Below are 15,689 nucleotides of genomic sequence, written 5' to 3' on the forward strand. Positions count from 1 at the left end.
GAAGAAATCAGGCTGAGCTTGTCAGTGGGAATACCATGAGCAGCAGGAAGAACACAGAATCTAAAATCCGGCTCTGTTGGGTTTAGACATCTTACGCTGTGCTGCAGAAAATTATTTCCTCCTTTTGTCACTCCAACTACCGAATCTTCTGAAGATGGGTGAGAAGAGTGGTTCTCTCACTGAAAAATATCCTACAAAACCAGAGGTTATGCTTTTCTCTGAAAGCATGTCACACATTAGGAAGGAGGCAACAGTGGTATAATGTTCTTGTAATACTGTGGTGAAGTAATTGGAGGATTTATTCAAGGTGTGAAAGAATTTGGATACGTAAATGTTGGAGAACTGTATCCAGGTCAGTGGACTGCAGAGTCAGACTTCCATATGTTCCTCCTGTTTAACTGTTTTATGAAAATAATTCAACTAATTAATTTTTGGAGCAGTGTGGGAAGGGTCTGCTTCCCTGAGAGTGTCGCCATGTCTGGGAAGGAGCATGCTGTATTGACTGAAGCAGGATTTGGATGTAAATTGCCTCTGACAGAGAAGGAACCTGAATGTGGGTCATTTAGCCTCCTGAGGGAGTGCTCCAGCTGTTAATCTGTGCTGATAAAAGGTATAGCTCCTTCCCAGTTTTTAAAAAGGAGATGGCTGACGCTGTGAAGCCGGATCTATTGCATACGTTTTGAGAACGGCTGCTTCAAATATGCCCTTCAAAAGAGATCAGAAGAGAAATGTCTAGCTGGTGGATAGCGGTAGTGTTCTGAGATCAAAGGAGGCATCAGGTTGTGTCTCTTAAACTTCAGATGCATCTCAGTGCAGATAGAAATGACTTTTATGTGCATAGGAAATGTTAATGCCAATAACTGAAGTGTCAATGGAGTGCTTGGTGGCAGCAGAGCCAAGGGGTTTGAGTGCTGAGCAGTCAGGAACTTATGCGTTCACATGGATCTTATTCTAGTCAGCACTCTAATATGTGCATCACTAGATGTCTATTAAATTTTGTTAATCCTATAGAAAATACCCAAAGATACCTGTTATCCATAGATAGGTGAAATAAGATGGCATTATACTGTTTGCAGAGCTGGATGTTTCCCGAGAGTATTCGTTCTTTGTACCAATTTGCCCAAAGAGACTACTGAATACCATCATCTGCCTTCTGTGCCTTGTGATCCCTTGAAGTCACCTTACTCTTACAGCATGCAGATTGAGCTGACAATAGCAGCTGAAGCTCTCAAGTCAGCCAGGGAGTTTGTGTGCCTAGTTGTATCCCTAGAAATAGAGACATCCCAGATAACAAGTATTATTTGCATGGTGTATTCAGACAACGGGATGCTGCGTATTTAAAATGCGAGGGGGACATTATATCAGACCTGGCTATTAAATAGCTAGAAAGTGAACAGCTGTCTTGGGTTTTGTTTTAAGGTTGGAACTTACTTGAAGAGTAATAGTAGGTTGGTCACTCATTAAGTTTCTCTAAACTGAAGATATTTTAATATCTGTTTGAGGAAAAAAAGTTAAAACTAGAAGATAATGTTTGATGATAAGTTGTGTTTATTTTTCAGCCTGAAGATAAAACGGAAATTCCATGATTGTCTTTGCATCCGCTTTCATTTTGACTGATGTAGGTTTAAGCTCCAATCCTAATGCTCTGTGCCTAGAAGTTTTAAACAGGAAAGTCAAATTTACCATAACGCTATCAATATTTTTATAGCAAGCCTGTAGGTCTGATTCTTGTCTTTCAAAGAGCTTCCAATTGGTATCAAACTTAGAAGGTGTAAAATGCGTACTGTCTCAGAAGATGACTTGCCTGTGAAAAACAAAGCAAAACATTTAGTATATTTTTTAGAAGGTAGTTGCTGCGAAATGAATGCACTTTGAAAGTTTATCTGAAATACGAAAGGTCGTGTCAGATTCTGCAACCTTGGGGACTAGACTTCCCATTCTGCAGAAAGTTGTCCCTCCTCCTGCTATTTTAGTCCCTATTCATCTCATCAGCTACAGCTGGCTATTTTTTCTATGCCACAGGAGGAAATATATCTGACTCATCTCCTAGACCCTTACTTGTCTGTGCCCTATATCACAAATTTCTTTTTTGGATCACTGGGCAATTTGTGTCCAACTGGTAGTCTTGAGAACTGGAAGGGTATAACCATTAAGGTGATAACATCTCAGCTAAAAATACCTTGCTGCTTCCGACTAATTCTGAACTTCCCTGTGCTCAGGATGAAATTAAAGTCCTATTTGCACAAAGCACAGAATGATGGATGGATGGTCCAGCAACATCTCTGGAGACAAGCAGCAAGAGTATGAGGTAAATCAAGCCCAAAGGCGTTGCGGTAGCAAATGGAGCACATCAGTGTGTCTGTGCAAGAGCCCATTAGGGCTTATGTACCTTGCTACCTCCCCAAAGTGATTGGTTACTCCAATGGGGTATTTTCAAACGAGAGTTGGTAATGGGGCACAAGCATCATTTCCATGTATATATTAGTAAGAAATGCGATTGTTACGACGTATATTTAAATAGATAGATCTCAGGATTCAGTGCAATTGAATGTTGCCCTGGAGAGTTGAATCCTACCATGATGTTTCTTTGTGATGCTGGACAAGTTATCTAAAGTATCCCAGTTCACTACTGGGAACTGCGTGATCTTATTCTGATTGACCAGACTGAGGTGTTTGACACATAAAAAGCAAACATCCCAAGCACTCAGAAATGCAGCTAGAGACTGTAGGATTTTGTGTGAAAACAAGTGTCCCACCACGTACTGAAATGAAAAATGCAGCCCCCTCAGTCTCCAGAGGAGCACCAGAATTAATTGTCAGGTTTTCATTGCAAGATGTAGCACCCTTGTAGGAGCAGCAGTGGTCAATAATGTAGGTGGGTTATCCCGTGTGTATGGCCATGTTTGTGACTTATTGTGAAAAATTAGTTGTTTTGAATTCATCCGCATAAATTCTTGTAGAGGGCTCTCCAGAGAGTACCACACTGCAGCTTTTCAATAAGGCTGTTTGCACAAATTCCCTTTTCTTCCTACTCCTCTTGTTGGAATTTGCCTGGAGAATTAAGAGCCGTAAAATATTTAAAAATCAATAGAATTTACATGAGAAAATTAACACTAAAATGCATTGACAGGGATAACACTGCATTTGCACGAAAAGCAGCTGCGTATGCATATTTGATTTATTCATTCAATAAGTTTGAGAACATGTTTGCAAGGTCTGTGATCCTTTTGCATAATTTGTGCTGGCTTATTATTGGAGTTGTCACTCTTACGAGGAAAATTAAATGGCTTGTTTGGAGGCTTGGGATTCAGTGTGGTAAAATGCAGCTACACAGTGTTTGATAAGTAGTAGCTATCATTAATACAATAGTCCAAGCTTAACTGTTTCTCTGAATTAAAGCTGACAACTACCTTGTTAGCAAAAGCACGGACATAAGGAGTGGATTTTACTGAATGACTTCAAAGAATTTTTTCCATTTCCAAAGTACCAGTTCTCCAGGAGTTGTGAAACTTTTAAAATGTGAAGTATTTACATTTTAGAGTGCTGATTTGGGCTGCATAAGTTTTGAAATGATCCTTTTTAGATTCCCAGGTATCACAGCAGAGCACTGTGTTTCTTGGTGAAGGGAAGCGCTGCTGGGAGAAAACTTATGTGCATTTAAACTTATGTGCACTTTTTTCATCAATACATGTGGAAAAAAAAGGCAATATATTGTCATTTGTTTATTGGAAACTCTGATACCGTGTTCTGGATTTTTTTTTTTCCAAGTGATGGGTAGAACAAATAACCCATGAGAACGGCACTAAAAATGCTGCTGAATGTCAAAGGAAAAGTTAATTTTGGTGCTACGACTAATACAGCAAAACAAAAAAATTTCACCAAGAAGCTTTCTGACGTAGTTAGCAGTTGGAATACTTTTCCTTTCTGTGTATTCAATGCTACAATAATTTTCTACCATTGGAGGCAGCAAAACATACCATGTTAGGGTCCTTTCTCTTTCATTGATGTAAAATGGGAATACTTTACGTGTAATCAGTGGCATTTTTCTACTTGAGCCTTCATTTAAGCAAGAATGTGGGCTACTTTAATAAAGTCGTATTTTTTAAATAGCCATGTTCCTAATTTAAGGAATACCAGTATTAAAACATTTTTTTCCTTAAGTGTTTGTTAAAATTACCCATTCCAGTTCATTACAGTGAGTTACTTTTTTCTTGTTGTAATAATTCATACCTTTATAAGCTTACTTGTTAATTATCCTGTATTAGTGACATCTGCTTCACCAGTACCAGAAGTTCTCATTCCAGCTTTTGTTTGACTTAGTAACCACAGAATCATTAAGGTTGGAAAAGACCTTTAAGATCATCAAGTGCGACTATCAACCCAACACCCCCGAGCCCACTAAATCACGTCCTGAAGTGCCACGTCCACACCTTTTTTGAACACTTCCAGTGATGGTGACTCCACCACCTCCCTGGGCAGCCTGTTCCAAATAACATTGAAGAGAGACTACTACTCAGTCTCTCTTTACTGAGAGACCACCCTCTCAGTAAAGAAATTTTTCCTAAATGTCTAGTCTAAACCTCCTGTGGTGCATCTTGAGGCCATTTCCTCTCATTCTGTCACTAGTTGCTTGGGAGAAGAGACCAACACCCACCTCACCACAACCCCCTTTCAGGTAGTTGTAGAGAGCGGTGAGGTGTCCCTTCAGCCTCCTCTTCTCCAGACTGAACACCTCCAGTTCCCTCAGCCGTTCCTCATAAGACTTGTGCTCCATGTCCCTCACCAGCTTTGTTGCCCTTCTCTGGACACGCTCCAGCACCTCAATGTCCTTCTTGTAGTGAAGGGCCCAAAACTGAACACAGTATTCGAGGTGTGGCCTCACCAGTGCCGAGTACAGGGGCACAATCACTTCCCTACTCCTGCTGGCCACACTATTCCTGATACAGGGCACGATGCTGTTGGCCTTCTTGGCCACCTGGGCACACTGCTGGCTCATATTCAGCCGGCTGTCAACCAGCACCCCCAGGTCCTTTTCTGCCAGGCAGCTCTCCAGCTGCTCCTCCCCAAGCCTGTAGCGTTGCATGGGGTTGTTGTGACCCAAGTGCAGGACCCTGCACTTGGCCTTATTAAACCTCATACAGCTGACCTCTGGCCATCGATTCAGCCTGTCCAGATCCCTCTGCAGAGCTGTTCTGCCCTTGAGCAGATCAACACTCCCACCCAACTTGGTGTCTTCTGCAAACTTACTGAGGGAGCACTTGATGCCCTCATCCAGACCGTTAATAAAGATGTTAAACAAGACCGGGGGAACACCGCTGTGACCAGCCGCCAGCTGGATTTAATGCTGTTCACCACAACTCTCTGGGCTCGGCCACCCAGCCAGTTCTTTACCCAGCAAAGAATAAACCCGTCTAAGCCACGAGCCGCCAGTTTCTCCAGGAGAATGCTGTGGGAGACGGTGACAAAGGCTTTACTAAAGTCCAGGGAGACAACATCCACAACCTTTCCCTCATCCACTAGGCGGGTCACCTGGTCATAGAAGGAGATCAGGTTGGTCAAGCAGGACGTGCCTTTCATGAACCCATGCTGTCTGGGCCTGATCCCTTGGTTGTCCTGCACATGCTCTGTGAATGCCCTCAAGATGAACCACTCCATAATCTTCCCCGGAATGCTTAACACTAAGTTTTTCAGTCCTCATAGTATGTTAAGAAAATTTTTAAAGTGAAACCTGATATTTTTCTGATTTTTTTTGGTAGATTGTATTTCAATTAAATAGGACAGTTTAATGTATGTATTAAAAAAAAAATGAAACAAACACAAACCTGACACCAAACCAAAACCCAAACCAACAACATAGCAAGTTGCTTCAGTAATTTTGATTTTGTGATCTGTAGCAATCTATCTTCACTGTAGTTCTGCATGAACATTATTTTGTTATGTTTGCTGGTTTCATGAATTGCTTTCTTTAGGTTTTCTTACAATAGGCTTCCACTAAATAAAACTTATGTGGAATTCTTCGACTCACATTTTCAATGCTAATTTGTCTGCAGCAGCAGAAACTTCAACTGCCATATGAAGAGCTGCTTCAGCCTGTTGCTCTGCTGTCTTTTATCAGTGTCACAGTTTTCAAATTGTGAAAAAAATGCCTTGTCCCTTCCCACATACTCTGACATTTAAGTAGGCAGTGACTGTTCGTTTAAAAAACGAATCTGTGGGGCAGGAATTTCCTGAATGAATGTACTGGAAACCAAATCGCTGCTTGTTGGTTTTTGTTTGTTTGTTTTTTATCCTGGAAGGTAGACTGATGTGAGAGCAACAACATGATCAGGAGGAAATTTTCAGTGGGATCATTCAGAGTTGTTCTCTCTCACAAGTTCATTGTATATTTGGATTCCCACCTGCGTGATCAGGAATGTGTAACCCAAACCTCTGCAGTATCTTTTCAAGGGATCTTGGTTAGGATCTTGGATACGTAGATGTATTTCTGCCAGTAGAGAAATTTTCTGAAAATTTATAACCGTCTTCCAACTTTCTAGATTAAATTAATGAAATGCTTTACTAATGGTAAAATCCCTCTGCCCCTGTACTACTTGTCTCCTCCTCCTTCCTCTGTGCTAAACCTGCCTTCCTCTGTGGAAGACCTTTGATAGACATTGGAAAGGAAATGAATAGGTCCTCTTCAGACAAGCAGTAAAACAGGAATAATTTTGTTTAGCATAAGGCCCTTTCTGTGGTTGAAGCTCTGACTTTGGAGTCACACTTTGTTAGCACCTTCAGGCATGCTGGTATCTTAGCATGCCATATCCTTCCCCCCCCCCCCGCCATTGCATGTTACTGCTTACATCGTTTCACAGATGGGAATAGCAGTGGTCTTTCCCAAAGGCTCTATTGTTTGAAGCAATGAAAGCTTTTTCCCCTTGGAAAATTCAATAGCCGGGGACCTCACAGTATGCAGAATAACTTCTAGCGATATTATTCTAACACTGGAGGGAAACAAAGAAGGGGCGTACATTATTTCATTGGCTACAAGACAAAAAATTGCATTTAAAAATATATATGCCTTTTGAATATGTTTTGTGACAGAGATACAGCCTGAAGACTGGCACGTGACATGGGGAAATCAATAAAAATGCATAATGATATTATAAATATTTATAGAATAGCTAGATGAGTGTAATATGACAGGGAGAAGACAAGAAGGCTTTTAGAATAGCAAATGTGTGCTCTAAAATATGTTGGAATTTTTCTGAGTGAGTTAAAATGGGGTAAAAAGGCATTGCAGAGGCTGTCAGAGATGTTCACAACACCTTTGATTAAAGTCCTTTCTAAGCAACCATAAGGAAAGTGTCATCAAAGAAGTGCAGCTAAATAAAAGTTGGAAAGCAGAGGAGCAAAAAAGTTTTCAGAAAGGATGAGGTTATTCACTGACTGTCCCAGTGGGACCTGTAGGGATTGTTGATTGATTTTCAACATAGGAAAGTAGGCAAATGGTTCTCTGTGTTTCTGGCATGATTGAAATGATCCAGCTTTATCCAAAGACTAGGAATTTTCCAAGACCACTAAAAGAATCTTTTTAACTATATTTTCTACGTATAACTGGCTGTTGATGTCAGTGTGCACCTATTAATATGTACATCTGTAAGTTATGCCTGTAAGCTTTATAAAGCAGCAAATAGAGAAAAAAAAGCAGGTATGAGTGGAGATGAACAAATTTGGTTCCCTCAATACATGTAAAAATTTCTTACAGTCATCCTTCTGTACTCCCGTCCTGTAGAAATTAGGCATTACTGTGCAGCTAATTCCTCTACAAGAGGACTTACATTGTTGGATTCGGCTCCATTCATTCTCTGTGTTGGTGTAAACCTCAAGAATAAGCTGGAGGTTTTGTATGGAGGAATTTATTCTTTTCTGCTTGTGCTGCAGATGGCTGAATTTGCTCAGTCTGCAAAAGCTGCAAGAAAAGTACATAATGAAAGAGAAAATTATACTAGAAATGGGAGAAACTAAGCAAGAGACCAACTTGTTCTGCCTCTAACAAAAGGCCAAAAGTAACTTTTTTTGGTGCAGATATCTATATGTGGAGACAAGTTATTTTTGCTGTTGAATTCTTGCTTACAGAATTCTCTTTCCCATTAGTCCAAACAGAGCACAATTTTGTTAATGGTTGGGTCAGGGTACTAATTATCTTTGTGAAAAATGGATGGGCAGACAGTCCAGGGGATAGGTGCTTCCTAATTTGTTAAGGGCTTTTAAAGATAAATGGCCTTGAAGTAGATTTGTTTTCAAACGAATAGCCAGTAGAGTGCTTGGAGCAGTGGCACAGTGAGCTCTCATCAGTTTTTCTCAGAGTGATGGATATTGCATATTCTGTTCATTGACATGTTCTTTGCCATCAGAAGTCCCAGTTTATTAATAGTTTTTAGGGCAATGGATGTAAATTACTGCAGCCCAATATTATTACTGTTTTACATCTACTGAGGACTGAGCCCTTTGTGCAGCTTTATATTAACTCAGCAAGCACCATTAAAATATTGACATTTAGGCTCATTTTGGTAGCATTAATCATAGCATTTTATCATACATTAATTGCAGTGGTTTGAAATGACTGGAGTGTTCACTTTTCTAAAAGCAGGAGAAACAATCATTTCCATTTCTCCACTTTTTCAACCCATAACTGTGCTTAAAAAAATCAAAACAACTCAAAACACACAAAACCCTCCTCCTACTTGTGTGTGCTGAGGGCATCTACCTATCATAGAATCATAGAATCTTTGGGTTGGAAGGGACCTTTAAAGGCCATCTAGTCCAACCCCCCTGCAGTGAGCAGGGCCACCTTCAGCTAGATCAGGTTGCTCAGAGCCCCGTCCAAGCTGACCTTGAATGCTTACAGTGATGGGGCATCTGCCACCTCTCTGGGCAACCTGTGCCAGTGTTTCACCACACCTCATTGTGAAAAATTTCTTCCTCCTATCTAGTTGAAATCTACCCTCTTTTAGTGTAAAACCATTACCCCTTGTCCTATCGCTACAGTCCCCTACTTCTTCACAAAAACTGATCAAGTAAATGCCAGCAGCTCTTACAGGATTGACTGGAAGCTCATGGAAGTGTCATCTCTGAAAATTAGCCTCTGAAGTCTTGGTGTGGATGCCTACAGCCAGGCCTTGGCTTCAAAAACACATCTTAATATATAACATGAGCCCTCCTTATGTGCAAAAAAAGCTAAAAATCTACTGCATTTTCATATGCTGATACAGCTTAAGGGTTTCAAGCAGGCACAGAAATGCCTTTTGTGATTCACCAGCATGAATAGGTTTACAGCACCCATGTCTATTTGTATTATCATATCAGTAAAAGAACCTGTGATGTTTGCTGGCTCTCTTCGGTGGAGGGCACCTTAATATAAGGAGTTGGCAGCCTTTCTCACTTAACCATCATTAGGAGATCGGCTGCTGTGGTCCCATTTTGTGAGGCAGCTGGAAATTGGCACTTAGTTTGAATGTATTGTTTTCTACCCTTTTCTAAAGTTCAAGGGCAAGGCAAAACTGTTCAGACTAAGCAAAGAAAAAGTTTTTTCTCACTTTCCTTTGTTCACTTGTCCTCTGACATCTCCATTCTTTTCTAAGTAAATTTATTCTCCTAGATATACATGAATTAAATAGACATGCGGACCATGTCAGCAAAGCTGCAAGTGGGAGGCATGAGGGAAGGTATTTGAAAGCACCACACAGAAGATAGCTTTGATAAACATAGACATTTTACTGGAGTAAAAATTATCTAGATGTTCAGTAGCATTTCTTTTGTCCTCCTTTTTAAGTACAAATACTGTTATTTCTGTTTTAGGGAACTGAGGCATAGAATGAGTCACTGGAGAAACCGTAAATTACCCAAAAGGCAAGATGCAGGATAGTGGCATCCCAGTCTCCTAAACTTCACTTCATGCTCCTAACCATGCATTTCATTTATTATTTTAAAGATTGTTCCCTCCCTACTCCCCCCACCCAAGATGTTCCTGCACCTTCAGGAGTTTCACCACCTGTATTTTCCCTGGTAATGCCAGATGGCTTAAGCCACAGATTCACCTGTAGCCTTTTGCCTCCTGATATACTGGATCCGCTCAAAAACCCAAGAGACTTTCTAGTGATAGAGGTTTTCTTTTTTCAATTACAGTGGCTTCACATGACCAAATAATACTTCATTAACCTGATTGCCTAAGGATATAAAGCTCCAGGGGAAACTTGTATCCCTGTATAATTGGCAAGATAATTAGGAAGTAAAATAATGCAAATCCCACCACAGGCAACTGTCATAAGATTTACATATTTACTCTTTGAAACCAAAGTGTGTCATATCATAAATCCTTTTATTTTAAGGCTTTTATATTTCTTACATTTATTATTGACAACATTATTCAGAATGGACATATTGCTAGGGCAGGAGGCTTTAGGACCCCATTCAGAGTGTTGGTTCAGTTCAGGTTTCTGGTAAATCCACTGAGATTTTTAGTCTGCCATACCACCTAGATAACACAAGATAAACTTCACCTTTGCTTTTACTTGCTTTGATTTTAAGCTCCTTGGACATGTCCTTTCATTCTGTATTTGTATATTATCTACCACAGTGGATCTACTACAATTAGAGCTTCTATATGATACGAAAATGTAGGCCCAGAAGCCACTGATGGCAGCAAGAGTTCTGCATCCAGCAGGAAAGTGGAATATTGGACCTTGATTACAGACAGCTTCGTACGGAGTCAGCTACAGCCTTCCCTGTTAACAGAGGCCAAGGCAAAGCTAATGTCAGTAAATGCTGCATCCGAGCAGCAGCAGCAAGCAGGACATTAAACAAGAGAACTATACAGATGTGGGGCCCCACTGAGGATAGCCTTCAGTGGGTAAATGTCACTTATAAATTAAAAGTTTAGTAAAACAAAACCCTACCACGTAAAAGGCGTCTAATGAAGTTCTGGCAGCTTCTCTATCTGAAAATGATGAAACCTGAGAAGCAATGAAATTAGTGGAGTTGCTCTGAGGTGGTTAGACTAAAATTAATATAGCAAAAGCAAAATAAAGAAAATAAAGGGGAAAAAAAATCAATATTCTTGCTAATAAGAATCAACATTTATCTTACAGGAAACCTGAAGTTTTGCCTTCTGATTCTGAACCAGCCTTTCAACAAAGGTCATTTTCATTGTCTGTGGAGCAAAGGTAATAATAACTTACATACATCTTCATTTGCCTATTTACTTAGCTGCTACCCCGCTAATGTACTTCATGTCTGTTGAATTGCAATGTGGCAATTTCCTCTTAACTAGAGCAACCTTCTGGTGAGGGTGTGAATTGGCAGAATATGCCCCTTGTTGCTGAATGCAGCAGATGAGCTGATTATGCAAATTCTGTATCTCTGCATTGCTTACATCAGTGGGAACTTTATGGACTGATCTGTGTAAGACTGTAGCTTTTCAGAGGCATCTTAGGAATGATCATTGTTTTGCTGACAGTGTAGTAGATCAATGGTGCATTTAAGAGTCTGGAAGCGAGCATTCCTTTAAAGGTCATCAGTGAAATGTGTTAATTTTAATCAAAATAAAATGAACCGTGTAGATATTATGTTGTGAAAGCAGTGGGAATTTGTGTGCGTGTCAGAAATATGCAAATCAGATTTCACTACTCCTTTGTTTAATATGCACAGTGCTAATCATTACCTCTGGTATGATAGCTGCAGATTTACGGACATTTTGTGGAGATATATAAATCTTTACAAGCTTGGAGCTACTAATTCCTCCAGTGCAGAAATGTAGTCCTTCAGAAGCTTTCTGACAAACCACAGGAACTGTCTCTAACTTGTTACCAGCCTGGCAAGCTTGTGGAGAGATTCCTCTTAACTGACTGGGGCAGACAGAGCTATTTGACTTCACCATAGGCATAAGGGCTGGAGGGGGTAGCTGTATGGTTATAAGGAATTGGAGTAAGGGATGAAGCAGGAAGGATGTATTCGTATCACTTAATCCAGTAAACCTAAATTAGATGCCTGTATACGCATAGGAGTGAGAAAAGGAGCACAGGATGATTCAAAGCGTCTGAACGAGTACTGTACCCCAAACAGGCTGTCTTTCGCTTGCAGTGTCAGCAAGAAATGGCAGCAAGAAGTGCTTGGTGGAAGGGCTGTCAAGTGTATTTTCTAGATGTGATTCTACATATTTTTTGATTTAAAACTATACATTGAAAGACATACTCTCTACTAAATAACAAAGGGAAGAAAGGTAAGTATTTTGATCTTATTTCTTTGTCCCACCTTTCCTATTTTTTGAGGTTGAGGTTAAAAGACACAGGAAACCAGACATGCAGTATTTAGCATCTTGTAGTACCTTGCATGTCTTGTTTTTATGCTGTGTTCTGTTAATCAGACTTCTTTTTTGTCTGTCCTTTGGAATTTTAAGTCTTCCTCTTGCAATCAGACCTGTGCAGGATGACTCTTGAGGCATGGGGTGCTGCTTACTCTAACACTAATAGGCCCTTAACTGTACTACTTCAGAGGAGATAAGAGTTGGGATAAGAAGCTGAAGAAAATTGACCACAGACTGTCTTGCTTGAGACTACCTCAGTGAGTTCCTGTCCTCCGAGCATAACTGTGTTGAAAGTAATTAGAGGTGCTGTGGATAGTTTTTCAAAGAGTCTGTGAGAGTTAGGAGCAGAAGTCCTATTTAAGCTAATAAGACTTTTGCTGGTAGGTTACTTCCAGAAATAGGTCAATATTTTCTATCTAAGTAAAATGACAGATGAAGGTGGTGACATAGTGAAGCTGAAATGTTTTTCTTCATAACATCTCAGCTTCAGTAAACCTCAGTGAATCCAGGACAACGTTTTGGCAACGCCTGACTGACAATCCTAGTGGACTACTGTAGGTGTCAGCAATCTTGTGCCTTCTAGATCCTGCTTCTGAAGGAGTCTCAGCAGAGGGACTGTTGCAGGACTAGGAGACCCTGGGGTTTTATGGAATGTGAACTGAAAGAAGTTCTGGAAGAATGAAACATCCTTAGAAACAATGCTTGATGACCAGCTGTATATGCTTAAGATCTCATAAAGGAGTGATGAGAAGGAAACAATGGGGCTGTTGATCTACAAAATATTGCCAGCTACACAAGTTGGAGGAAAAAGGGGGAGAAAAAAATTGAGAAAATATTGACCAACTTTTCTAAGTTACAGCAGTCTTGGGTGTTATACTGAGTACAGAAGGTTGAGACATAAGTGTTATTTTTCAAGTAGGTTTTGTCCTCTCAAAATAACTTGCTTCGTTAGCCCTGTCACTTTAGCGTCAAGTAACAATGAAGGTATAATGTGATGTGTCCTGAGTTAAAAAAATCACATTGATAACTGTGGCTATTCTAGGCTAAAATCATCCCAGGTGTAACTCCTCTTGACCTCAAGAAAAAGTGGTTGCAGCTAATTAGCCTTTGTCTTATTACAGACTTGTATGAAATCTATTTTTACTGACATAATTCGAAAATAACTATTTCAATCTGTACAAGTTTGCATGAACTTCCTTCCCTTTGCTTTGTGAAGGACACTGAAATCTGATTTCTTCACTTACAGGGGACAGCTTTTACCACTCTTACCATACAAGCTGGCTAAGTGATGATAGTGAGGTAGTATAAGCTAAAGACTACCATAATTTTAGTCTATTATATTTATTACTGTAGTAAACCAATCTAGAACATGCACCCTTTATGTTAGGTACAGTCACACAGTATTAGTGCTGTCCTAAAGGCAGGATGGATGAAATGCTGGAGAAGGGATAGTTTGCAAAAGCAGAATGAAGAATAAAATGGCAGAAAGCACTGGTAGTTCACTGAAGGATTTACTGGCTTGGGTATAGTAGAGAGGGAACAAACCAAATGGCAAGAGAAATAGAAGAGAATAGGTCAGTAAAGGGGAATAAGGTCTCGCAATAAGTGAAGCTGATGTAAGGAGACTAAATATGGGAAGGTGAGGTGGATGGAGAGGGTTGGGAATAGACTATGGGTCAGCACAAGGCTGGGAGCATCAGTTAAATTCATCAAAAGTGCTTTGACTGTAGCTATTAATGCAGCCATTTTTACCAGTTGAAGTTGTATGGCTTCCCTTGCAGTCCTTATTCTAATGGTGGAAAATACGTGGAAGAGACAGGGCTCTGCTTTTCTAGGAGCTACACGTTTTTGTGTCCGGGACATTCCTATAAGGAAGACTGGATCCAGTGGGGCCTTACCTTAATAACCCTGTCACGCATCCTAAATTCCTGCTTGTATTTTGGTGATGTTTCTAGCTCTGGTTTGAATCCTGTTTAACAAGAAATACAGTTTACATTAGTCTCTAGGGCTACTTGCAAGTGATTTCAAATGTAAATGTATCTTTAGCAGAAATGACTGTGAGTTTAAGGTCTGAAGCTGTCTCTACATTAAGTTTGAAAAGTATGGAGGTCCAGGTTTTAGTGGCTGAAAACAGAACGGGCTTTCTGGAGAGTAAATGAAAGTTCCTGGGATTTTGATTCTGCTCTTTAAATTTTTTTTAATCAGAAATTCAATGACTTAATGCCAGGAATTTCAGCAATGTCTAATGCTTCTGGTTTTTTATGTCTCGCTAGTGAAGTACCAGGAAAGGGGCAGAATTACTGCAGTGCTAAGAAATCACCGGTGTAAAATTGCCTCAAGTTCAGGATCTGAAAATTATTTCTTGTTTCTGAAAACGTTGCTCCTACAATCTATACCACTCAAATGATCCAGAATTGTCTTCATGTCCTCACTTCATGGTAGCATGCTAAATAGCTGTGCATTGTACAGTACTTGCCATTCTTAAATGTTGACAATGACAGCTATAACGAGCAAGAAATTATGCTCTGGAAAATAAGATTCTTATTATTTCAAGAATCAGATTAAAATGGCAATATTCTACAGCAATCTCATGAAGTCTTCATCAGTGCTGTATTCCTGGGAATGGCAGGTTTCTTGTTAAATAGCATCTTCGGATTTGCTAGTGGAGAAAGACATATGGCAATAGTTTTTGTCCTTAGGTTCCATTTAACCTTTGAGTGTTCTTATATCCATGGGTTTACTGATAAATGCACTTGCAGGATTAAAATATTAGTTAATGCAGTCCTGCTTGGCTGGAGAGGAGGAGTATTACACTTGTGCTTTATGGTAAGAAAACATGTTCTGTGGGTATTTTTCAATTCTTGCAGTGGTTGTGACACATCAGCCACTGTGCCTTCCTCAAAAGGATTGTGATCTTTTGCTGCAACTAAAGGCTTTCTGTGAAAGCTTTAAATCAAACGGAACATGTTGAACTACTTTAAATGTTAGCCATTCATACTACAAAATGTCCCTGGCTGATGTACTAGAATAAACTACCGACATCCTTTTGGAACAGGCTGACTGAATCCTGACTTCTGGGATGCGTATTTAATGTTGGACAAGCAGATGGGAAGGAGACATGATTGTATCAGTCCTTTCCGGTTTAAAATCTATGAGACTGGGCTGCAAAAATATCTGTCCTTCCCTAAATAGTCTTTCATGGACCATTCCTTTCAGTTAAGGAATGTGGGGTCTAGCTATTTCTCCTTATTATGCTGCCCTACCAGCCACTTCTCTATAGGCATAGTATGTAGGCATTTTATGACACTTTGTAGATCATGAACATGGAGGAACTCCAGAAAGAGGA

General features: G+C 40.1%; 1 protein-coding gene across 1 annotated transcript in view; it reads left to right on the top strand.

The window, feature by feature from the left end:
* TPK1 (thiamin pyrophosphokinase 1) overlaps window positions 1-15,689 on the top strand; it is a gene marked incomplete at its 3' end in the record, with an annotated part of 330,774 nt that overhangs the window by 48,750 nt on the left and 266,335 nt on the right. Inside the window, exon 2 of the mRNA XM_082015628.1 lies at window positions 11,130-11,204. Coding sequence (XP_081871754.1) covers window positions 11,130-11,204 — 75 coding nt within the window. The remainder of the gene's footprint in view (window positions 1-11,129; window positions 11,205-15,689) is intronic.

The sequence above is a fragment of the Phaethon aethereus genome (genome assembly GCF_964289735.1).
Source record: "Phaethon aethereus genome assembly, chromosome: 2".
Taxonomy (NCBI): Eukaryota; Metazoa; Chordata; class Aves; order Phaethontiformes; family Phaethontidae; genus Phaethon; species Phaethon aethereus.